The 25,317-nt window shown below is 46.7% G+C and overlaps 1 protein-coding gene across 1 annotated transcript in view; it reads left to right on the forward strand.

The window, feature by feature from the left end:
- Nucleotides 1-541: 541 nt before the first annotated feature.
- Nucleotides 542-25,317, forward strand: part of LOC135915897 (putative phospholipase B-like 2) — a 105,657-nt gene continuing 80,881 nt past the window's right edge. The window contains exons 1-5 of the mRNA XM_065449089.2: nt 542-724; nt 5,204-5,450; nt 12,867-12,964; nt 14,402-14,627; nt 24,612-24,701. Of these exons, the coding sequence (XP_065305161.2) occupies nt 549-724; nt 5,204-5,450; nt 12,867-12,964; nt 14,402-14,627; nt 24,612-24,701 (837 nt within the window). The 5' untranslated portion in view covers nt 542-548. The remainder of the gene's footprint in view (nt 725-5,203; nt 5,451-12,866; nt 12,965-14,401; nt 14,628-24,611; nt 24,702-25,317) is intronic.

Below are 25,317 nucleotides of genomic sequence, written 5' to 3' on the forward strand. Positions count from 1 at the left end.
AAGCTCGAACCTAGCCAAACAACGACGAGATAAACGACTTTCGTGAAATTCGCACTTAACACTAGTTCAAACCTGCGAAAACTATCACCAGCTTCGCTGTTTTGAAAGCTTTCTCTGCGTGAAACTGGCTTTATTTTTTTAGCGTTCCTGCTGAGTGACGTTAGGCTTTTAAAACTCCACGTCCCATCGTGTTTAAGCCCGCTTAACCTAGGACGGTCATCTAACAAAAAGAAAAAAAATACTAAGGAGAGGAATGACGATTTGTTGTTCTGGCATTGTGTCTGGGAAGAGACAAGACCAAATTAAAGGCTGTTGCAATATTCATTCGGTTTGGGAATTACGCGCAACTTCTATAGGCGACTGTAAGTATGGCGCGGAGCTTGACTCGCGCATCTACGGAAGGTGTCATATCAAGTCAGTTTCTTTTTTTTTGATGCAGTGAGTATTTCGCTTCGTTTTAATAAAACGAAGGTAGTAAAAACAAGTCCACCTCTCGCTCGTGCAGTTCCGCGATGCATCGGCCCCACCTGGTCATCTCGCTGGCAGTCATGCTGGCGGCCATAGCCAAGGCGGAACCCACGCGCTGGGCATGGGCGACGGTGGAGCGCAGGGTGAACAGGCTGGTGATCCATGACGGCGAGCCGCCGCAGGCGCAATCCTTCGCGGAATCGCCGCACGTCCCCGTGGCATGGGCAAGCTTCAAGAACAATATACAGGAGAGTGGGTGAGTGGTCAAGAAATGCTTCCTCGCACCGTTTCTAGCTGCTTGGTATTTGGCACATTTTGGCTAACAAAATATAGATGTGCGAAGGATTGTCTGGAAAAGTACTGTGGTATCAGACAAAGATGGCAAGTCCCCCAGTGATGCGTACCTATTTTAAATCGCCCAGTGTTTCTTTCTGGCAGAAGCCTGCCTAGCATAAAATATAAGGGAATATACATATGAAAAAAGAGAACTAAAAAGTGCTAAATAACTTGATAACTTCTTGAAGAAAGGGGGTTAACCGAGGGGCCCGATTTTTACTAGTCATATCATGAGAAGCCAACAAACACTGACACCAAGGACAACATAGGGGAAATTACTTTGTTCTTAATAAATGGAATGAAGAAACGATAAATTAATGGAAAATAAAGTGGATGAAAAAAAAAACTTGCCGCAGGTGGGAACCGAACCCACAACCTTTGCATTTCGCTTGCGATGCTCTACCAATTGAGCTACAGCGACGCTGTTTCCCCATCCACTTCTTGGTACTTCTTGGTACGATAAGAATTATGCACACTACCAAATTCTAGATTTAGAGATACGATGCACCAGTAAAGCTGGCTGTAACGCGAAGTACATCGCGACAAGTCGTCGGTTAGGACAGTGTTCTTGTCGCGGACGAAATACGGCAGGTTTCGGGAACTACCGGTTGCTTGTGAGGTGCATAACTCTTGTTCGCAGAACGTGTTCATGAAAATATGATAACTACATCAATGCGCACTTGGAGACGTGGTCAGGCAGGGGTCGAGAAGGAGAGCAGCATTGCACCGCAAAGGGAGATGGAGATTAAAAGTACGTCGTTCTTGTGTGGAATGAGTCGTCCTGCAGCTCGATAACGTGGACACGTTGTTTGCGCCACGAATATCACCTTATACCGTGCCATTGAAGTTGTTGATTCGTCATTTTAGGGTGGTGGGGGTTACAACATCTTTATTAAAATCCTGGCGGGATCTCAGGTGGCCCCTGTTGGGGCGACTCATTCGGCCGAAGTGACGATATGCAGTTGTTACCCGAGCTCGGTGGCAGCCCTAACTAAGGCCTCCCAGGTAAGTTTAGAGGGGGCTGGCAAGATTGTTTTGGGGGGAGGTGAACCCCTATATACCCAGAGGATGTGGTCTTGTGCTGCCAATTCGTTCAGGTTGCAATTTTGACATATGGGGTTAAATTCCCCATTGGGGATAATCGCCAGTCTATGTGGGCTGAGAAAAGGGTCTGTCTGAAGCTGGCGAAGGAGGTGGCCTGCGCTCTCGTAAGGTCCCGATGAGGTGCTGGATAAGTGCGCCTCATTGCTTTATGCACGCTTATGATTTCGTTATATGTGGTCAGCGTCACAACCGGAAAATCCGAGTCTGAGTGGCGCACCTCCCGGCTTGTTAAGACTCGGGTGATGTGGTGCGTTTCTTCGTTCCCCGGATTTCTGGAGGGGGCGGGGAGCCATGCTAGATTGATACGTCTGTCCGCTTCATAGAAAGTGTGGGAAAAATGTTTTAAGATTTGCTGGCTAGTTTTGTTAACAGTGCCTTTGCTATCATTTAAGATCGCGCTTTTTGAATCGTTCATTATTGTATGAACGAAGTCATTCGTAATGGCTAGAGCGATCGCAGTCTCCTTCGCCTCAAGGGCGGAGAAGGCCTCGACCGTGGCTGCGCCTAAAATGCGGCCGCTCTCGGTCACTTTGCTCACAACGTATTTTCGGTTACCCTGCGCCGGCCGCATCCACATAGGCAACACAGTGGTCGTCGTTATATTTCTCCCACAACTGCTTTGCCCTGACCGTGCGACGACTGTCGTGCCTTCCTGGGAGCATGTTTTTAGGAATAGGTTTAATGATCAGTTGTCGTCTTGCTATTTGTGGCAAGAGGGATCGTCCCATCGAGGTCATAGCGGTATTTAGGCCCAGCTTGTCCAAAATGTACCTGCCTGCCAGTGTACAGGACAGACGGAAAATCAGCGCCGTTTTGTGTGCCTCCATCAGTTCTTGTATAGCGTTATGCATTCCTAATCTCAATAGTTTGTCCGAATTGGTGTACTTGGGTAGGCCCAACGCTGTTCTGTATGCTAGACGGATTAAGGCGTTCATTTTGTCCCTATCCGCTCACCTTAGGTGGCAGTGAGGGAGGGAGTACACTATGCGACTGGTCATAAAGGCCTGAATCAGCCGACATAGGCCCCTCTCCTTCATGCTTGTGTGCCTTGATGCGATTCTTTTTATTAGTCCGCATATTTGTCAGATCGTGCATTGTAGCCCGGCTATAGCCTGTGTGTTGGGGTGTTGTGCTGTATGAGCAATCCGAGCACCCTGATGGCCAGTACAGATGGGACTGGGCCAGATTCCATTCGAACCCCTATTGTGGAGGCCTGCTGTTGGCTGTCTGTTTTGTCTATTCTGTTTCTGATTATTAGTAGTGCAGATTTCTGGGCAGAACTTCTTAGCCCGCTTTGTTTACCGTAGTCTTGAGCCGTGTCCGGTTCAAGACAAATAAGACAAGGCAAATAAGCATTTTGCGCAATCAAAGATTCACAGATCACAAAATCCTAAGCCCCCCCCCCACCCCCCCCACTTTAAGTACTCACCCTAATGTATCGCCTGCGACAAAAGGCGGCGCGCTTCCTGCCCACTTTTCTCCATTGTGCACACAACACTCAGCCACCATCATCGGCTCACCCATGCCAACCCCCACTCCCCAACGGTTTCAGTCGCACATACAGCATGCCAGGCGCGGTCACGATTTTATCGCCCTTCCACTTTATAGGGAACATGAGGACGACGGCAGGAATGCGCCTGCATGGAGTGCCCATTTAATTGCTATCGCAATAATATAGTAAGAGTATCCGGTAACTGAAGCGTCCCGTGGCTCACCCACTACTTTCCGCAAAAGAAGTAAGAAAATCGAACTTTCCCCATGCGACAATTCGCTGCGAGGCAACAATCTCGTTTTTTTTTTGTAGGGAGGGGCACCGAAATGGAAAAAAAAACTCAAAGGAAAGCATGTTGGCCACAATCGCATACCTACATTGGGCACCTAATGTGGCTACCGAAGGAATGTCGAAGAAAACATGAGACGCTTGGTCCACAGATAACCATATGCATGCTGCTCGGTATCCTACGCCGGTGAGACAAGACTTTCCGGAGAGGTTGCGCTCAAGCGAACACGTTGCAATGCGTCGAGCCCCACAATGGTGGCAGCGAACGACCATTGTTTCTTTTTCTCCTCTGCTAGCCAGAAAACGTGCAAAACTCATCCAGGCGGAAATCCTCTCGGCTAGAGAAAGACGAACGCCCACCCGAGTGCACCGCGCGGTGGTAGAGACAGCACGAGAAAAACGCATGCGAGAAAAACGCAAACTGGCTCTGGAAGTCCGCGGGTAGCGAGAACAAGAAAATTGAAGAGGCTCAATGTGTCCTCGCGAATAAAAGTCAAAGTAGGAAAATAAATAAGAACGTGGTTACCATTGCTGACTTTAGTGTCTTGACATGGATGCTTTGGCGCAGGTAAAACAATGAACCACAAATGAACCACCACAACGCTTCGTCTCATCGGACCTTGCTGCCTGCTTTGTGAACTTGTCTGATAGTGTGTTGATTTGGCTTGTGTGGCTGTATGGTGCGATGTACGACTTTAGAAAAGTCAATGCGCCTTCGGCTTCAAATGTTTATAAGAACATTAAACCCACAAAGTTCTGTAATCGAAAATGAAGCATGGAAATGTCAATGCACGTTTCCCATCAGAAGGTTATGAGAACTTTATGCCCATAAAGTTTCGGAATTGAAATCCATGCGCTCCGCAGATTCCGCGGCCTCCATGAGATGCCGCGACGAGCTTGCTCGCCATCAAAACGCTCTTGAAACTTTGCGCTCGGATGAGGCTTCTTGCGTCATGTGACTCGCGGTAATTGGGCGTCGCCGCGAAATCCAGCTCGAGTTTGCAATGTTCCTGCCGAAATGTCTGTTCAAGCGCAAAAAAAGGCAGTCTAAATGAAATCCAGAATGATTTCCGGCGCCGGGGGTCGTTTGGTTCGGCGATACATGACAGCACGAAAATATTTCGGGGGGGTGGGGGGGCTGAAGCCTCATAAGCCCCCCCCCCCCCCCGCCTACGCCCCTCGTTTGAGATATATTAAAAACTGCGTTTCCCCACGTTCATCTGGTTGAGATAAGTTGAGAATGAACGATGCCTTGGTTATGTCTAGCGCTAGTATCGTCCCTGTGGCTCTGATAGGGCCTGGCTGCAGGGTGTCGTGTAGCATTGGATACTGTGGCGTTCTCCCTAAACTATTGAAGCACCATGAGCGTCAAATATCGCAGGTTACTTCTTTCCAATTTCCCTTTACATATTTGTTCTACGTCATTTGGTGCATGTTATAACCTCAGTGCCTTCTTTCCTGTGCACGGATATTGGGTTCTGCATCACTCGCTAACCTGCTGGCTCTTTCGTGTAGCTGGTCTTACCTTCAGGTCGAGTCCAATCCGTACGTGCCTGACGAACTGCAAGCATACGCAGCCGGGGCGCTGGAGGCCTACCTGACTCGACAGCTAATGGAGAACCAGTGGGAGAACCTGTTCTCACGCTACTGCGAAAACCAGACCCATTACTGCAGCAGGCTCGATAGGTTCATCGCCAAGAACCTCGCGTATTCGCGCGAACAAGAGCACCGCTTCATGTACAGCGATCCTTACTGGAACCTGGTACGAATGGTCACCTTTTTGCTACAAGCCAGTTTTGACCTGAATAGGAACGGGAGGCATCGAGCTGTCGCTTTCAGTTCAAACGGGCTCTAAGAACGCTTTCCAAGAACAGAAATACATCTTCTTGTTTGCTCAATTACGCGGTCTCGGATGACTGACCGCTCTACGTGGTTGTTAAATCGTAGCTGAGCTGACCACTGTGCCTTGCTTCTTTTGGAAAATTTCAGTGCATTCTTGCCAAAAAATAACCAAACTACTCAAATGCAAAAGGAGTGCAACTTGTTGCCTCTTAGAATTCTTGTAGGATGATCTCGGTCACACCAGCTCGGTCAATGAGTGAATATTTACCAATCGACCACCTATCATCTTCTACACCAGTGTGTGCATTTGTAGGCATCAGCTTTCCATGTAATATTTATAGGAAACTGGTTCTATGGGATTATGTGCCATTATATGTGATTCTTAATATGTATAACACGCTTTAATACAGTGAATGATTTACTTGAGTGCATGGTGTTAAAGACATATTGTTCGGAAACTGCTAGATAATATCTCATATTCAATAAAAAAGAAGGGAATGAAGATTTTGGCTTTCATGCTTTCGTTTCCGCGATGTCAGCCACTCATATTGGTGATTTCTGACTTCCGCTCAAAACGAAGAGCCATTTCACTTTTTCACCGCTGGCTTTTCTGTCACCTTCATATGGAGTGCCGTAAAGTATGTTAGAATAACCGGCAATTATGAATGGACTGTACCAAAGATATATTCATCATTCAGGCGTTATGCCATCTTTCTCAGAGTTGAACAAAAAGACTTGCGTTCAGCTTCATAATTCCGTTATTCTCGTTAAAAAGGAATATAGATACAACAGTTTATAACGGCTAATAGACCAGTGATACTTTGGGCAAAATACACGGTAACACTAATTGAAAATGGTTAAACAAACGTCATAATTTTAGGGTCGGTTTAAAGCTGATTAGGTTACCATGACTTTTTATGTAAGTACAAGTCCAGCTGGGAAAGAAGAAAATCAAACTTTTAAATAATTCAGGTGAGATAATATCACACATTTGGGGAGAAGCGTGATTTTCTAGATAAAAGATGCTAAACTGAACAGAATAAGGCGTTTCTTAGGTGTCCGATGCCTTGAACTTAGTGTCTTCCCCAATGCACTTGTTGAGTTACCGTGTGCTTTGTTTTACTTTCCCCATGTCTAATGAGCCTCACAACATCCCTTTGTCATGCGAATACTTTTTCTGTCTAATATGGTATTATAAAAAACTTGAATATTACAGGGCTTCCAAAGCACATGCGTATATAGCAACAGAATTTGTTGTTGCAGAGAACGCGTGGTGTGATTCGCATAAGTCGGATTCTAATGCGTGGCTTAGTTGTGGTCCTTTCCAGTACTGTCCGACGGTACAAGCACAGATTAAGGAGCGAAGCTGCACCGCATGCAATTAGAGCCGCAAATCGAGAAACACCCACCTATTACGGATGGAAGAAGACAACGATTTCGAACGCACATGGGCGAGCATGTCGGTTCCCGTTTCTACAAACGTTTTGGACCAATTTTTTTTGCCTCAACCCACAGGAACTGTGGATCAATCGACGCATTTAGCTCCATGAACAAGCGGTTACCAAAATCTTACCGGTGGGTGGATTTTTCGGACTTTCCCGAGACTTTTCCACCGCACGCCACCTTGGCGTGGAGCTACGCCTAAAATGCCAAATCATACGGGGCGGTCGGGCAGGCGGCGAGCCTAGGCCCAACGCGTCGTCGACCTAGAAAATGGCCTCCAACCCCAATACCTCGGTTGTAGAAGGCATGGAAATCAATCCGGAGGTAGTGGAGTGCTCAGGCTGGATCGAAGTCGTGAGAAAGAAGAAGAAACTTGCCGAGCGGTGTGATTCTAACGCACCCACGTCAGCGAAAGGAAGCAAAAATGGCGACGCCCGCACTGCCGCACCACAGAATGTATTTAGACGAGTCGTGGAAGCTTCCAGAATCACGAACCTTCCTAGGAATCACTATAAGACCATTAAAAGGCCTCGTTGAGGGTTCGATGTTAAGAAGATGGACCTTATTATCTTCAAACGTGCGCTCGCCAAGGCGGCTTCCCTAACAGCGGAGCAGGTGTTCGACGACACGTTGTGCACGAACTCCTTCCAGAACATTCTCGTGGTTGCTACGCCGTTCGAGGCGAACGCGCGCGCCTACGCCAAGATTCAACAAATTTGTATGGCAAATATCATCATAGAAGTGGCGGCCTACATTGCTGAGTCGAAGGACACATGCAAAGGAGTGATCCGCGGAATCGACCCCGGATATCAGTGACGCAGAATCGACGGAGATGATCATCAACCGGAGAAACCCCGGGGGCTATGGGGGTTCGAAGAATCAAGAAGACACCAACAGTGATCCTGTTGTTCGACAGACACAAGGTCCCCTAAACGTCGTGTGTGATGGTGTTCGCTACCCTTGTTCCTTGTATCGGAGGCAAGTAGACGTTTGTTATGCGTGTGGAGAATTAAGCCACAGTGCCAATGTTTGCCCGAAGGGCGAAGATCAGAAAAAATGCCGCGGATGGGGCATCCTCACACCATCAGAGGATCATCAATGTGATGGCAAGTGTACCATCTGTGGTGGGGCACACCAAACGGCAGACCGCAATTGCAAACAGCGTTTCCATGTGCCATACATCGTGCGCCAAATACGGCGGCGCCGCAGGCACGCGCAGCACGCGCAGCTGGCGGCAGGACCGCGTGGCTTTGACACAGCTAGCGGCGGAGAAGCAATGGCGGGAGAGAAACCCTTCTACTTCCCCCGCCGCAACATATCGGCATCGAGAGGGCGCTCCCGCTCCCGTTCCAGACTGCGCCCAGGCAGCAGATCCCCCTCTCGCTCCAGAGGGCGCGAAAATAGCAGCAGACGCTTCCGTTCGAGAGGACGATCGGGTTGCAGGGTTCGAATACAGGAACCAATGTCCTAGGCAGACAAGGCCAGGATGAACATCCCAAGTGGCAAAAAGGTAACACATGGCATCTAGCCGGGGCATAAAAGAGAGCAATCTGAGGTTTTAAAGCTTAAGAGAGAAAATGCAGAGCTAAAAGAGGCACTACGAACGCTGAAGTCTGAGTTCGAGCTCTTCCGTGACTCGCGTGAACCCCGCGAAGTAGCCTTACCCATCCTGGTTCAAGCAGAAGGGTCGAATAAGCGCAAAGCAATTTCCCCTACCGCGACCACGGAAAGAGAGCCAATGCAAACTGAGAAGTCCCCTGCACAGAACCGTAAGCCAGAGCTAAACATACTTGCGTCTTTGAAGGCAATTGAGTAATCGCTCACGCAGATGAGAGAAGCCTTAGCTATTCAATCTAGGACTGTCGAGCATATGGACGGTAACATCTCCCACCTAGCACGTAGAGTTGGCATCCTCGAGTCTAAAATGAAAGTGATAGACTCTAGCAAAATCAAAACCATCACCACTGGCACCATTGCAAAAGCCAAGAAAGTACAGCAGGATCCCCATAACACGATTTCCCTGCAGGCTATGCTAGTTTAATAGAAATCAAAATGGCGGGACAAACCGGAAACATAATTATCTGGGAGTGGAATTGCGACAGCTTCTTAAGGCGCAAGGCTGCTTTATTGCAGCTCATCAAAGCACAAGCCTTAATGCCGCACGTCCTGCTCTTGCAAGAAACACTTAGTGAGAAGGTAAATTTATCGGGCTACCGTTCGGTTAGCCAAAAAGGAGAAAATGGCAGAGGTATTGCCACATTCGTCAGGAAAGACACCACTTTTCAGGAGCACGAAGCCAAAATTTGTAACTCGGATAAGAAATCCAGTCTCGAGGCACAGTTAATTGAAATCATCCCCCACAGAAAAATCCGACGTAAAATTTTCATTCTTAATTTGTACAGCTCTCCTTCCGCTTAAAAGCATAATCTCCGCTCACTACTAAATAGGGTCGCAATCATTGCGAAATCGCATCCCTTAATAGTCGCAAGAGATCTCAACGCTCCCCACCCGGCTTGGGGTTATGCAACACGAACAAAGAAAGGGGCCAACCTAGTTGCAGCGACTACAGACCTAAACCTAACGCTGGTCTCGGACCCACGTTTCCCCTCGAGGCTGGGAAACTCGGTCGCCAGAGACACGACGCCTGATCTCAGCTTCACTAGAAATGCGGTGGCCAAGTGGTACAACTTACAGGGGAACTTGGGGAGTGACCACTACATAATAGAACTCAGGATGGAAATAATAGCAGCTCCTCCCACAACCTATCAATGCACAGACTGGGACCTCTTTAGGAAAATAAGAGGTGAAGATGAGGCAGTATACGTCAACTTCAGTGAACTGCTTGTACAGATCCAGATGGATGTCGAGAAGGCCACGAAAGAAATAGTTACAGATTTTGATGTCCCAGGGATGGACGCAAGGTTAGCGCACCTCCTGGAAGCCAAACGCTCTCTCCTCGAGAGATGGAAAACACAGACTCAATCGCAGGCTACGGAAAGAGATCGCGGAGCTCAATAAACACATTGAGGAGCATTGCTCCGAACTTAATAAACAGCAATGGAGAGACGCCTGCTCGGCAGCGAATGGAAAAATGCGCAAAGAAGGCAAATGGACCCTCTTCAAACACCTCTTAGACGATGGACAATACAAATCTAATCAGGTACTAGTCATAGACCAATTAAATAATAAGGAAAAGATGGAAGGCATCTCAGAAGCCTCCATATTTCGGAAACTAGCCAACAAATACCTTCCAATTGGCCAAAGTGTAGGTTCTCCCCCCCCCCTCAATATGAGGGCGCGCCTGCCCCAGAGCTCGCTGTCCCCTTCTCGGAAGCTGAGATCAGGGAAGTGCTGCACAATTTAAACGGAAGGTCTGCCCCAGGCCCCGACGGAGTTGCGAACCGGCTCTTAAGAAATTTGGATGACAAAGCAATTCAAGCTTTAGTGAAGGACATAAATGAGGTATGGGAAGAAGGCTTTGTACCGGACAGCTGGAAGAAGGCCACAGTGGTCCCAATCCCCAAGCCACGCAAATCACCCAGCTTGGAGAACCTCCGTCCTATCTCCCTTACTTCTTGCATTAGCAAAGTAGCGGAACATGCAGTGCATAGCAGGATATCGAGACATATCAAGCGGAACGAACTATTCCCGTATAATATGGTTGGTTTCAGGCCCTTGCTTTCAACGCAGGATGTTATGCTCCTGCTCAAAACACAAATAATTGACTCACAGAGCAAAGATGTAAGAGGAGTCCTCGCACTGGATCTATCCAAGGCCTTCGATACAATTGCACATGACTATATCCTTCAGGAGATATCGGCCTTGAACTTAGGAGTTAAATTCTTCTTCTTCGTTGCATCCTTCCTCGAGAGCAGGACGGCGGCCATAAAAGTTCAGGCAATCAGTCTCGGAATATTTCACACTCGGAAGAAGGGGTACTCCCCAAGGGGCAGTTATCTCACCCCTTCTGTTTAATATAGCAATGCGCAAGTTGTCGGAAAGCCTTGCAGCAATTCCTTACGTAGTTCATGCACTATACGCTGACGATATTGCAATCTGGTGTCGTGCAGCATCGGAGGCAACGGTCGAACAAGCTCTACAGGAGGCTCTGGATGTTACAGTCTTTCTTGGAAGGTACGGGACTTGCACTATAGCCTGGAAAGTCGGAGCTCCGCCTGTACAGACAGGCTAGACGAGGTGCTAGGGGACTCACCCCACTCGATCAGGTGTCCATTAGCGTTCGTACCAGAGATGGGCACACCATCCCGAGAGTAGACTCTATCAGAATCCTAGGGCTTTCAATAGACTCAAAGGGCTGCAACGCTAAGACTATAGCCCATCTCACCACGAAAACTGAAAACATTACTAGATTAATAATGAGCATTTCCAACAAGAAAGGCGGCATAGACGAGGATATACTCCTTAGGGCGCACTATGCTTTCCTCATGAGCCATGTCATTTACATAGTACCGGCCCTCAATTGGACGAAAACAGAAATAGATAAATTAGACACGCTTATGCGCAAAGTGTCAAAAGTGTGATCGGCGTTCTAATTACGGCCAGCACAGAGAAACTCATGACGTTGGGAGTACACAACACAACTTCGGAGTTAATAGAGGCACAAAGATCAGCACAATTTATTAGATTATCAAACTCCAAAGCAGGCAGAAGACTGCTGGATGCGGCAGGCCTCCGTCCTAGCTTCAATCAGGGAGATTTCACGCAACTTGATATTCAAACAAGGAACTCCTTTATTGTAGACCCTCTTCCAAGAAATTTCCAGCCCCAACACAATAAAGATCGAAGGTTAGCGAGGGCTAGAACTTTCTTAAAGAACATATCTGGAACGGAGACCTTTGTTGACGCGGCGCGACACGCCAGTGCCAACAAGTTTTCCGTAGACATAGTCAATGACGGGGGAGAACTCCTCTCGGCAGCCTCGGTGAAGACCTCCTCGGTCCATGTGGTGGAACAGGCTGCTATAGCTCTCGCATTACTGGACTCAAAACGCACTACGGTGTATACGGACTCCCCAGCAGCCGTTAGAGCATTCGAATCGGGATTAATAGCCAAAGAAGCAGCCAGGATTCTGAACGGCAAACACCCCTCTGACATTGTTCACCCGATAGTTTGGTTGCCAGCTCACGTGGGACCAGACGTATTACATGGTCACCTGAACCCCAATGAGATAGCACACGACCCTGCGCGAGGTTTCATATGCCGCGACGGGATGGTATCTCGGGTGAGTTCGGGAGAGCTCGAGCACAGTGATCCTCTAATTACTTTTCATGAGATCACATCTCATTACAGAAGGAATAGGCAGAGCTTTCCTTTCCCCCATCATAAGCTCAACAGGCCACAAGCTAGCACGCTCCGCATGCTCCAGACGGGGTCCTACCTCTCTAGGGGCTTTCTGAACATGCTCCACCCGGACATTGATCCACTCTGCCCAGATTGTGGCACTGAATTTAGCTCATTAAATCACATGCTCTGGCAGTGCCCTGTGTTACAAGATTTTAACCGAGAAGAAGACTGGACGAAGGCCATCACAGACCCGAAACAAGACGTCCAGCTCCTGGCTGTCCAGAGGGCCCATGAACGAGCGGAGAGGCATGGCCTCTCTGTTCCGACATGGCACTAGCCAACGGCTGGGTAGGGACCTACCTAGCAGGTACCCGCCTAGCTCCTCTAGACCCCAATAAAGTCGTTTACTACTGCTACTACCCGCCTATTACCCAATACAGTTTTTTCAAACGTTTATCCCAGACTGGAACACGCGCTCTGCGTCGTGAGAAAAATAACAAATAGGGAGATAGCCTACTGGCTCGCACAACACACAGCAAACAATGTAAACTACTAGGAGCGCCCATTAACCCTCTTTCTTCCACCACAGGTGCACCTACTAATGAAACAGCTGTCCGGACTAAGCGATGTCTTCGAGAATGAGGCACTGGACTATTCCCACGAACCGGAGAATGCCACGCGAGCAATGTAAGTTATTGATGATGAGTGCTTTCCTGCTGATTGTACGATTAATTGTTCATTTTTCTTGAAACATTGTACCGTATCATTTGAAACTTTACTCCAAAACAAAAGCAAAGGACATAGCTCTACGAGAAGAATCTTCCATACGAGTTGTGTAGTGTACGGCCTCATGTATGCACCTCACGCTCTGGCTTTCCTTTGCGATCATTGGAGCTACCTTCGGAGTATGCGTTCTGTTTTCACATACACGCCCTCGATTTGCGCACATGCCTATCAGCTACCATTGCCTCTAGCAGCGACCACCTGATAGTAACCGCCGTATTGAGATTTCTGTTATAGCTGTTAGATATAACGGCACCATCTAATTAACGGTTGGTCTAGTATGAAAGCAAAATGATAGGTCAGGAGAGGATTGGATAAGAGATGGTGGAGGCAATTTTAAAGTGATCGTTTGGTGTATGAGTTGTGAATGTTGCTCAAGGGTTCAGTAACACTGACAACTCAAGGCGTTTGAAAGCCAATGCTGTGCGCCTGCTATAATTCAAAGTTTACTCCTACCGCCTCCTGAGCCAACGGTAGCTCTACTGAAGCTGCCTGGCTCGGAGAAGAGCCGGAGGAATATTATAATGGTGCCACTGGCGGTTACACTGCTGCGGCTGGCAGTTTCTCGTGCTCCATACAAATGCAGCTTAGTGCGCCCTCATCGGGCCTAGCGAACTGGGTCATGGCAACGGGCACCGATTTTCGGTTTCAAAGAGTCATACCGACTAAACGGACTCGTTAAATACAAACACATATACAGTGGCGAAGTTTCTACCGTAGAGGGTTCACAAGCTTATCACGAAGAAAAGTAAGGGAGCTGAGGGAGCCACTGCAATTACTAAATGCCCTTGACGTGTTTGAGGCTGATAAAAGTATTAGTGCATGTTCGTTTTTTTTTTCCAAAACAAAACGTAGCTAATTGCCCACATTTCCTGGAGCCGAAATTCCGTTACATATTCGTGCGAATAAAAGAGTCAATAACTCTCAACAATGCTGTTCGCAGTGGATAAACTTTGCGACAGGTACCCGGTCTCACTTGTGAAGTCCACTGCGTCGTTGCCAAACGCACATATCGCTTTAAGTAAAAAGAACAATGCGCCGTTGTATTCTTCTGTTGCCAGGCTGAAGTGCATGTATCGCTGAACGCCGATATGCTCACGTTGATGCCCGCACATTTGAAGGATAATATGAGTTCTTTTCCTTGAGCCAATTTTTCCGTTGAGGTGAGGACAGTAAAAAAGCGAAAAGAAAAAAGAACACCGTCAAAAGTTGACCCCACCACATTAGAAATGATATGAAAGAAAAGCGTGAGAATATTGACAGGGCTGTAGTGATCACTTTTCGTCGTCATCTGCCTTTTGCAATATTTATTTCTCGCTGTGCAACCCCGGCAACATCCAGCTACTTCAGTCTGGTGGGAGACCTCTTCGACCTGGAGCTGGCCTTGGAGCGGAAGAAGGACTTCAACTCTATCGCCCAGATCCTGGCCTGCTCAGCTCTGGTCAAAGTGGTGGGCGACTTTGAGGACATCTACATTTCCCATGACACCTGGTTCCTGTATCGTGGAATGCTGCGTATACAAAAGAAGTACATCTTCCCCTGGCACGAAACGGCTCTTCACACCGGCGTCGGTAAGCTTGTTTTGGGCGCGAGGGACACTACTGGAAGCACCCGCCTTGCAATCATTATTTAGTAGAAAGTTTTATCACGTGACCTAGCTTCGCCGCGGCGATTTTATCCCGCGATTGAGAGGGTTTACAGTAGACTTAGGTTATTTTGACCCGGACGGCACCAGCGACATTGATCAATTTATTCGGCGGTTGGAATAAACAAGATGCAGAAAAATACCAAAACCCACCACTGATTCACTTGGCAGTATTTGCCCTATTCTAACACGCCCCCGAATCAAACACTTGTCCACTTTCTACGTGTCCAAAGTAGAAAACTAACGTAGGAAGGACATTGAATTTCCTACACAAAGTAGAAATCTAACACGCACCCATTATTTTCAGCAAGAATTCTTGCACACAGGTGGCCGGTTTTCTAAAGTCCGCTTTGCCACATAATTTTTAAGGTCGGCTCCGCCGCTACACCTTCTGATTATGCGACAAAGCAAATATTTAATGCGAAGGCCGTTTTCGCTTCGTGCCCGATTGTATCGCGAAGGCAATTTTCGACCGAGTTTTCTTTAAACAAAAGAAATGAGCGCGTTAGAATCAGGGGAATACCATGATGAGACATCGCGAGGTACGGTTATTGCTTGCCTATCCTCCTATGGCGGGCGAAAATGGGCGTTTTCGAGGAAAGATGACTTGTGTTCAACGCAGTCACTGTCCCCTAAGCTACGCCGAGACAGACGGTGCCACTAAAGGGGCCTCTGTCGGAGTTACCATAGGGCCAGGCGCGGGCGTGCTGACTGATCAACTTCGAATTATCCGGCGAAGGCCAATTTTAGGATAGAAATAACAAAACTTCGGGCCCTAAGAAATGCATTGGCAACTGGCCGGGATCGGTTGGTGCCAATGGTTGGTGCCAATGGTTGGTGCCAACGAATTTCCAAAAAATCGAATTAAAAAAATAAATTATGAACTTTTACGTGCAAAAACCGCAATCTGATTATGAGGCACGCCGTAGTGGGGCACTCCGGAATATTTCGACCGCCAGGGATTTTTTAACGTGCACATAAACATAAGAACACGGATGTTTTCGCATTTCGCCCCCATCAAAATGCGGTCGCCGTGGCCAGGATTCGATCCCGTGACCTCTTGCTTAACAGCCCAGCACCACAGCCACTAAGCAACCATGGCGTGTCCCAAAAATTGAATTAGCCAGTCTACTATATTTTAGAGTGATTGTTCGTAAGCGGTGCCCACTGCCGTTGAGCAGTATCGAGTGCCCTATTAGAACTGAAAGATGTTGGCCGGGGGTCTAGATGCTCTTCAGCCTCTAATGGGGGGATTTGTAAAATAAAGGCCGAGATCTGCTTACTTCATTTCTTGCCGGATGGTTCGTTTAGAGTGTAGCGACAAGACCTGGTCCATGCAAAAGGTAAAAGATCTCTCCTCGAAATTTTTGTATAAGTACATTAGCATGTTGTCAAAAATTGTCAGCGTACAAGACACAGCCAGGTTACCGTTGGTGACACTGCTTGCAGTAATAAAAAAAAGTGTTTGACGTCTTTTTTCATTAGCACTGCAAATGAAGAAGCCCGCGACTACTCATGATACAAGCAGGACCAAAAATTACGCGAACATTACACTACTAAAAAAAATTATTTCAGCCAACCTCATTTGGTATAGTTTCGCGCTGTTTTGTTTTCTCTCTTTTGTTCTCTTTGGACATCTGCTATGATCAAAACAGCAAAGTTCGTTGTCTGGGTAATACTGTAGTGGGGCGACTATAAAAGAGACATGACTACGCGGGACGATACGCTTCTCGTGCTGGTTAATAAAGGTCCACGCTGATTTCGAAGGCCTTACATTGTGTGGGCGATAAAACTTCTGTTTTAAATCCACTACAGGGATCAATCCACAAATAATGCTGCTGGTAAGATAGGTGAGAAACGTATGTGCAGCATAAAGATAAGCAGATAATGCCACCATATTTCATGGCTGCAGACGGTCAAATATAACGATCAGACTGTACCGAACGATGCGATACACGCGAGTGGGCCCCTTGTTCGCAAGAAAGTTTTAAAAAAACACGCATACATGCCTATGAATTCTGAACGCCTACGAGAATATTCCTTCGCTTGTCCAAATCAAGTAAACGATGTACAGATTTACGAGAGATGTATTTGTGCCACGTGCATGGCCGGCTGCATAAGTCCTGTACATGGCGCTTCGCGTATCCGACTGCTTCACTCTCGAGAGTGGTACTCGGTATTAAGCATGAAAAGCTTTTAGCCTCCGTTGTAAGCGACCTTCAAGTGACCTTGATCCAAGAGCCAGAGCCGTTATCCGGGCACTCAAAAGAGAACATCCGGGCAAGTTGCGAGAACAAAACGACATGATCCGGGCAGCCCAGTCAAGAGCACATTACATACGCTAGTTACTTCCCAAACAAGTTGCAAAGATATTGCTTCCGAGTTCTTCCTAATGTTTGTTCACGATATTACTCGAGCTGTAACTTCTAACACGCTGAAGTTCCATTTGCCATTTCCAATAGCGACGTTCAAAAAACAGATACAGGGCACTGTACACTTGACTGTCATCCTTTGGCGCTGAGTGCTCTTTTCCACGCCAGCCGTCCGAGAGTTCCGCGGCGTGTCCGGCGCACAGGCAGCGTTCGGAGCGCCTCGAACGGCCGTTTGACCAAGACGATGCCCGCAATGAGGTTCTGTCTGTGACAGGAAATTATTGCGTCCGTATGGACCCGTGCACAGTATGGCGTAGTGCGGTGTGATGCGGTGGGGTGTCCATTACGAACATGAACTACACCCATTTTTAAATTTTGGCTAGCATGATATGCAACCAATCTGCTTTGCCGTTAGCTATTTCATGCTTACATCTACTCTCGATTACGGGAGAGCCAGCAATTTTTTCCCTACATGTATATGCACGCTTTAAAATTAGCCGCCGGATTTGACGACAGTATAGCTTCTTTAGAAGGTGCTATGCTTTCTATTTTTGAGGCACTGAGAAGCACCTGTTATTCTCATAAGTTGATAAAACTCTTAATCGAAACAAATAACAAGCACTGTTGCGTAAAACAAGAACAGCCAAGCTGAATGCCGCGGAAGTGCGCTGTAAAAGTCGCAGTTTCAGTAGAAAGGCGAAGCAGCGATTGCGATAGCAAGGTATAGAAACTTAAGGATAGTCGTTTTATCGGCCGTATAAACTTGTAAACTTTCCCTTACTAGCTAAATCGACAAGTATAGTGTTGCGCGCGCACAGGCAAGCGTAAACACGTATCTGACTCGATGACCGCACGGACGCTCGCTGTCAAAACACGGAAGTGAGGAAGCGCGGCAGCAGCAGCGAGCGAATTCACCTTCGTGCTGCCGCTCGCTTCAACGCGAACTAAGCGGCGAGAACACACCGCACACGAAGCTATCAACCCTCGGTGCATGTAGAATCTGTCCCCATCGCAGATCGCTTGCAAGATAGAGCCCGTGCGGCCGCGCTCACTCGTAAAAGGAATCGCAATAAAAGTAATTAGCACTCAGTCCACACTGGTTTTGGAACTTCGCAGTCCTGTAGGCATCGATGCATTCCTCTACTGCTTGAAAGGTGGGTTCTTGTGAAACATAGAAACGGTCTTTGGCATCTACGGGAAGGCACTTCTTGCAAGTGCCGGACGTGTAACGGGTCCTCCCAGATGAGAACGCAAAGTGATCGCTGCAAAAACGTCGCCAGGTTCCTGTCTTGAACTATGCCACGGAAAGAGCTACCTTCCTTATGCGTTTTTTATGGGAAAAAATGGTTTTACATTTATCTCGCTGGCGGGGTTGGGGGGGAAGGGGGGCTTTAATTTTCTTGGCTTATTTTTCAATTCAGCTTCTTCACACTGCCAGACAAATTTATTTTTTCGTTCCTGCAAGCATTTTGTTGCCAGCTTGGTGAACTCCTTTAAATATTTTATTGCTTTACCACCTTTCTTCATGCAATCATAGCCACAAATGATGACGAATGTGCCGGTTTTATGTGACACCAGTAGTCTTAGCTCATTTTCTTTTAAGAATGTTATTGTTGGTGTGTTGCCGTTTTTTTCTTTTCTTGCCAATTCCATTCTTTATAGGACGTGATGTATTAGAAATGCAGATTTCCGTCTCATTTTCTGGTACCTTGTTTACAATACTATATACGATTTACGCCAGTTCAGCAGGCACTGGCGGTGGCCGAACCGCATGCTTAGCACCCTTGTCTACTAGCACTAGCACGAAATCCTGAATTTCCATACTCGCGAAGTTGTTTACCGATTTCAAATCGTTCACGTTCATGTATTCCCTCCTTGCTAAAGTGTTAAATTGCACCTTTCAGATGATTTGGCTCCTGGCTTCTGGTGAGGTCGCTAAGTATCTGCACATGTGCTACGCTGCTTTTTTCCTGCAGCGCTGCTACACATATCGTCCAAATATAGATAAATAATATTCGCACCTGCATCGGTGCTTAAGCGCGTCAGAGCTTGCACAGGCGTGTTGAAGTTGACTCCGAAGGAGCCAGGAAGCCGAACGTGAGGGTGATGACACTAGCCAAGAAGACGTGCGAAATAAAGTACGCAAATATATATTTAGAATGTGCAGACATCATTATCTATAGAATACCTTTCATGTGCGACCAATCATGCTTAGGGCAGACAGGCCGCTGCATTATATCAGACTACGAGACTATACGCTGTAAAAAAATATTTCCTTAAAAAAACGAATTTTCTGGCAGCTGCCTTGCCAGAAAATTTCTGAAAACCTCTGTTCTCTATTTTTTGCGTTTTCTGTTATTTAACAAGTTCGTTCTGTTTGACATTAACATAAATTTTGCGTTAGAAGAAAGTTATGTGTTTTGTGTCACAGAAAGAGTGCTGCTGTCTGTTTTAATTTTTTCTGTTAATTTAGTAATATATTTTGTTTTATTTTACAGAAGATGTATTAGTAAAACAATTATCCATTATGAGGCACAGAAAAAGATCTGTTTTCTATTTATATTTTTCTGTTACTTCATATTCTTTTTGTGTTCCACTGTACAGAAATTTGATATGTAAAGAGAATTTCCATCGTGATGAATAATGGGCCAAGTAGGAGTGTCGCTGAATCCAACGCTTTGAAAGGGCATTTCTCTTCATCAGGGCCGTTGCTGCCTTCACGTAGAGAAATTGAAGGTTCCATATAATTGCTATATACAGCAATAAAACGAAGGACGCGACCGCGCTGAAGCAGACGGTCCGTCACGTGATCCAACTTTGCACGTCATTCAAGCGCTGGCAACAGCCAGCGCGAAGCATGTCATCAACCCAAATTCGCCGCACTCGTCGCGCAACCATCTGACATCGCGCGCTAGTGCGTTCAAAGTACTCTACAAAGGTTTTTCGTTGCTCCACCGATCCCATCGCGCACGTCCTCTCAGGAAATACGGTCGCGCTTCCTACTGTGTACACACACTGTTTGCTTAATTATATGAGGGGCGCTCTTGTTACGTTGTGAGAAATTCGTTAGTTGCGGCTTCGACAGCAGTGGGGACAAACCAATCGAGTAAACTATTGTATTTAGATTGTACCGAGGGATTGAACGTCTGGCAACTGCGTAGTTTGTCTTGAGGAACTATGTAGCTTTTTTTTTGGGGGGGGGGGGGGGATAAATTTAATCACCTATAATTCCTCGACAGGCATCCAAATCTAAGTACACAAGCGTTTTTGCATTCTGACCCCACCGAAATGCATCTGCCATGGTCGAGATTCAAACCCACAACATCGTGTTCAGCAGGAGAACGCCAAGAGCCACTAATCCACCGCGGCGGGTAAACGATTGTGTTAACGCGTAGGAACATCTTGGAGCGACCTAAAAAGCACCTTTTCCAGGTAACTCGAACACTTGGCGTGCTCCTTATGTACAATGCTACGTCTCCAGGAGCCATCTGTTTTCACACAGCTCAATCCTGTATTGTCATTCCAATCCCTGCAGTCAGTGCCTAATTTTACGGAGGTTTCCTGTTTTTCTGGTTGAACAAAAGAAAAGGCAGAATCTCTTCGTCAGGAAAAAAAATCGACGTCAGATGGAATAAAATGAACCAGCCAAACACTTGCATGCGAGCTATTACGAAAGCACCGCCTCTTTTGAACACCGACCCTACTTCTATTTTGTGGAAGCATATGAAGGGCTACGTTTAATTACCAAGTGTTCTCACGGGCACCATAGAAAAATGTAAAATTAAAAACAAATTATGGGGTTTTACGTGCCAAAACCACTTTCTGATTATGAGGCACGCCGTAGTGGGGGACTCCGGAAATTTTGACCACCTGGGGTTCTTTAACGTGCACCTAAATCTAAGTACACGGGTGTTTTCGCATTTCGCCCCCATCGAAATGCGGCCGCCGTGGCCGGGATTCGATCCCGCGACCTCGTGCTCAGCAGCCTAACACCATAGCCACTGAGCAACCACGGGGGGCAAAAATGTAATTTTTTTTTTAACTGCTGAAAGCATTTTTAAGAAACAATCATTGCCCTATAATACACACGGCCCAATTATAGTTAATGAAGCACCTAATTAAGGCCTTACTTTAAAAAGATTTCCTCAATTTTGCCACTTTTCATCTTTAAAAACGCCATTTATTCCACTTATTTATTTGGTAGAGCGCGCTTAAGATTTACTGATAGAGAAGTTGCATCCGACAACTAAATAAACCGCAGTTTTCCACGAAAGATAAAGCACTGATAGCGATAGTAATGTAACTACACAACTACAAAAAGCAAGGTGCGCAGTTTTTTTTATCGGCCATGTGTATTGCAATAAACATTCATTCACAAATTTAATTAAGAGGCATGGTACCACACGCGTACAGACAAACGTGAGCAGATCTCACTCGATGACTGCGAACCCCCACTGTTACAACGCTTACGTGATAAAACCTTCTCGATTCACCGCGTCTCCGAAACATGAGATTACGCGATCTCCAGGGCAGACAGCGCACATGCAGCTGCTACCCATCACGGCTCGCACAATGTCTGCACCCGCCTTGTATTATATCCAAGATAGGGCGCGGGTGGTGTACGCGCTCAGCCGCGCGGACAGCCATGTACAGCCACGGCCGGGCTCGCGGAGAAGACGCGTGCTCACCTGCACGCCCGAGCGCGTGCTTGATCACAGTAGAGTCTTTCGCATAACTTTTCACATAGCCTTTTTCATAAATGCTTTCCCTTTGAGTAAGATCTATATGCGTAAGTGTTCGTTCCGACTAAAGCCGCCTTCACCATTGCATACACTTACAAATTCACTAATCACACATTCAGCTGCTTATAGCACTAAAAAAACACTTCTGAACGACTGTGTCGAAGCAGCTACAGAAATTAACCGCCTTTAGTAGCAATAATGAGCACGGAATGGACAATTTGCTAAATTCTGCAAGTTGGCTACCTTGCACGGCTGTTTTCTAGCCAAATACCTTCGTGCGGTCACAGCAATTATCTGTCTAAATGCGGTCCTACGGGGGAGGAATGCAGGCACTAAGGCTTTCCGCAAATTAATCCAAAAATTTAATTTCGTATACCACGAGAAACTCGCGACAAATTTTCTAGTGACGGTATAGCTTAGAAATATGCTACGCATACCCTCTCTTTCGTTATGCGTCCTGTTTGTATGCGCTTATGACCTGCCATCCCTTCTCTCGAAGTGCGCACTATAATTGTCGAAATCGCAATAGTGCAAGCGCATCGTAAAGCCGGAAATGCGTATTAAGACAATTCAGTCAGCTCGGCTTGCAAACGCTTTGTTCAGTTAACAAGGCTGACAAGCTTTTGACATGGCGATTGCAGTCTCGCGGATGTTGTCAGCAGGCGCGGGCTTTTTGTTCTTGTACGAGTTGTTACAAAAAATAGTTATGCTTAATACCGCAAAAAAACGCTAAAAAAAGAGCGAAATAAAAAAATAGGTATTCGACCCAAATCTTTGACTCAGGTGTCTCTTAGTGGCACTTGCACCTGGGCGTTGATGTTCGTTAGGTTACCTTTAGGCGAACGCAACGCACGAACCGAACTCAGTGGCAATTTTTTTTCCAATAATTAGCCGGTGAAATATTATGACACTTTATTGTGTGTGATGTCATTAGTGACGTCATGCTACCGCTTTCTACTTCCGGATTTCTAGAAATTTCACCAAAGTCGGGCTCACGTGGCGGGTCTCTAAAGCCTACGATTCTGTGCTTTGCTCTGCGGTAATCAGTGATTTCTAATTATTTCTCATTATTCCAGACACTTTATTAACTCATCTTGTAACTAAACTGATGCTGTCATATCATATCTATAATGACACTCATGAATTTTGTACTGTGCTATTTTTTTGTATTTTTTTCTGATTTAGTTTGAATTCCCTCCCCGGTCGTTTCAGGAGGTAAACCGGAAGCGCTGCGCAAGAAACAAGAGTGTCATTCGATGCTCGTCCCACTAAAAAAAAAGACAGAACACCTATTACACTGTCTTGCCTGAAACATCGATTTGTAATGTTAGCGAAACCATGCTCTAAATGCGTTCTAGCTCCGAAAGTAAGCGTCAGTGAATGAACCATAGCACTGTCAGAATGTGGCAAAATTGGGGACGGGAAATCCGGTTTTCAGCTTTTTCTTGCGTTCGCGTGTCATTCCGTGCAAGTACTCGTATACCATATGTTTCCGAGCGAGATTACAAATTTTCTACAAATTTTCTCCTTGTGCTAATCGGCCAGTATGTCGCCTTAAAGAAACGCTGGTGCTGCACAAAGAAGGAAGCTGGAAATAATTCCGCCTAATATTACCGCCTGTCATTAGTGCAATATTCCGCCTGTATATTACGCTTTAGAAATAGTCTAGCTCATATCTTACGATGTCATTGCTGTCTCTGTCTTATTGCACGCACTATATTCTTAAAGAGCTAGCGTACTTTAAAAATGCGGGAAACCGCCGCGACCAGCAGCGGCCTATTATGTTTCCTGAGTTCGATGGGCACCAGATGCATACGTCACTGAGGAGCACGCAGGCTTTGCCTGATCTTCGAATTTATTACCTATTTGCCATAGCAAACGGCCGCCCATATGGACAACTAACTCTAGGGACAATGTGCTCCTTTTGTCGACGAAAGTTTTCTTCCGGTTTCACCATTGTAATTTAAGGCGGGCGCAAATGCGCTCTAGCAAAGGGTCCCAAATAAATAAGCGACAACCTTGTCACCTGTTTCGGAGCAGACAGTTCTGGGCCAGTACTTTCGAAGTAAGTCCGAGTATAGGGCTATAATTTTGGCGCTCTTCAAGTTATTGGGGTCTGCGTGTCTACATAGTAGATTTTGAAAACACTGCCTGCTAATGCCGCATGATTGATTGCGCGGGTTACATCGTTTGTGGTCATTTATTATTTTACCCGCCTTACCTTCTCCACCGTGTAGGGTAGCCGATCAGAGCTACCTCTGATGCTACCTCTACATCCTTTCTCTCTGTCTTGTCTGTAAAGTCTCACGCCCCTCTCACGTTCCATGATTAGCGCGTAAGAAACGACAAACGTTTCATAAAATGAGTCCGTAATAATGGACCCCGAAGTAACCCCTCATCGTACCCGAATCAGAGCACTTGAAAAACTTGCGCTTTTTAACCTTAAGCAATGAAAGTATTCCACATATTAAGCTGAGTCGTTAGTTCGCTTTATGCCTTCACCACAAGCGATGCGTGTTGATGCGGATGGCTCGCAGAAGCACATAGTTATTGGCTCGTCGGAGTTTGGCTAAGTTAACAATTCACTGCCTTCACTATGGGAGCCTTTTATGCGGTCGTTTTTCTGCTTCAGTTCGGCATGCACCGTGTGCCCTTGTGCTTTCGTGAGTGCCAACGTCTCGTGCATTGAATACAGAAGTATTCAGTAGAATGCAATGAAAATGGCGCGAGGTTGTGCTACTTCTGTGGGTGCAGTGGGGCTTGCCACACGAATTCACGACCTCGTTTCAGAGCACATCATCCCGGGTCACACGATCACCATGTCATCCTACCCTGGAAAGCTGGTCTCCTGGGACAACTTCTACCTTACGTCGGCAGGACTGGTGAGCTGATTTCGCACTAGCGGGAACCCACCCATCAAAAATGCAAAAGATCGCGCGTTGATGTAGTTAGATGTGTATGCTCTATAACGTGTCTGTTTATGCGCAACGCAGAGAGGTGGCCCGTCATGTCTACGAGAGCTGCGAGTCACATGAGCGGTGCATGCACAGGCACACCAGCCGCTGTTTAAACGGGCGCGTTTGTCCTTCATCCTCCTGTAATTGTAGTTCGTATCATGTACTTTTTAAAAACTAATTCCTACTTTTGACGTTAGGATTGCTGTCATGAAGCTATTAGGAAATGTTAACCGGTCCGTGCACGCGTATTACAGCCCACGATGTACCATTGTGTACTGGAAACGCAGACGTTCACAGCAGTGCTAGAGGCGCTGTCTTCTGATGACGACATCAACTAAAGTACACAAATATAAGATTATTGACCATATTCTACCTGTGTGCTTGCGCAAACGTATCGAGAGCAATATGCATTTACTTTAAACAGAAGCGGTCCTTCAGCGACTATTCCACGTTTCATGTGGAGTTCTGCCTCGCCGAGTAGGGCCCAGAGGAAGTCAAGAAGCTCCTCAATCAAAGAAAAGAAAAAGAAAAAAAGCTGTGG

The sequence above is a fragment of the Dermacentor albipictus genome, unplaced genomic scaffold (assembly GCF_038994185.2).
Source record: "Dermacentor albipictus isolate Rhodes 1998 colony unplaced genomic scaffold, USDA_Dalb.pri_finalv2 scaffold_13, whole genome shotgun sequence".
In the NCBI taxonomy this organism is placed as follows: Eukaryota; Metazoa; Arthropoda; class Arachnida; order Ixodida; family Ixodidae; genus Dermacentor; species Dermacentor albipictus.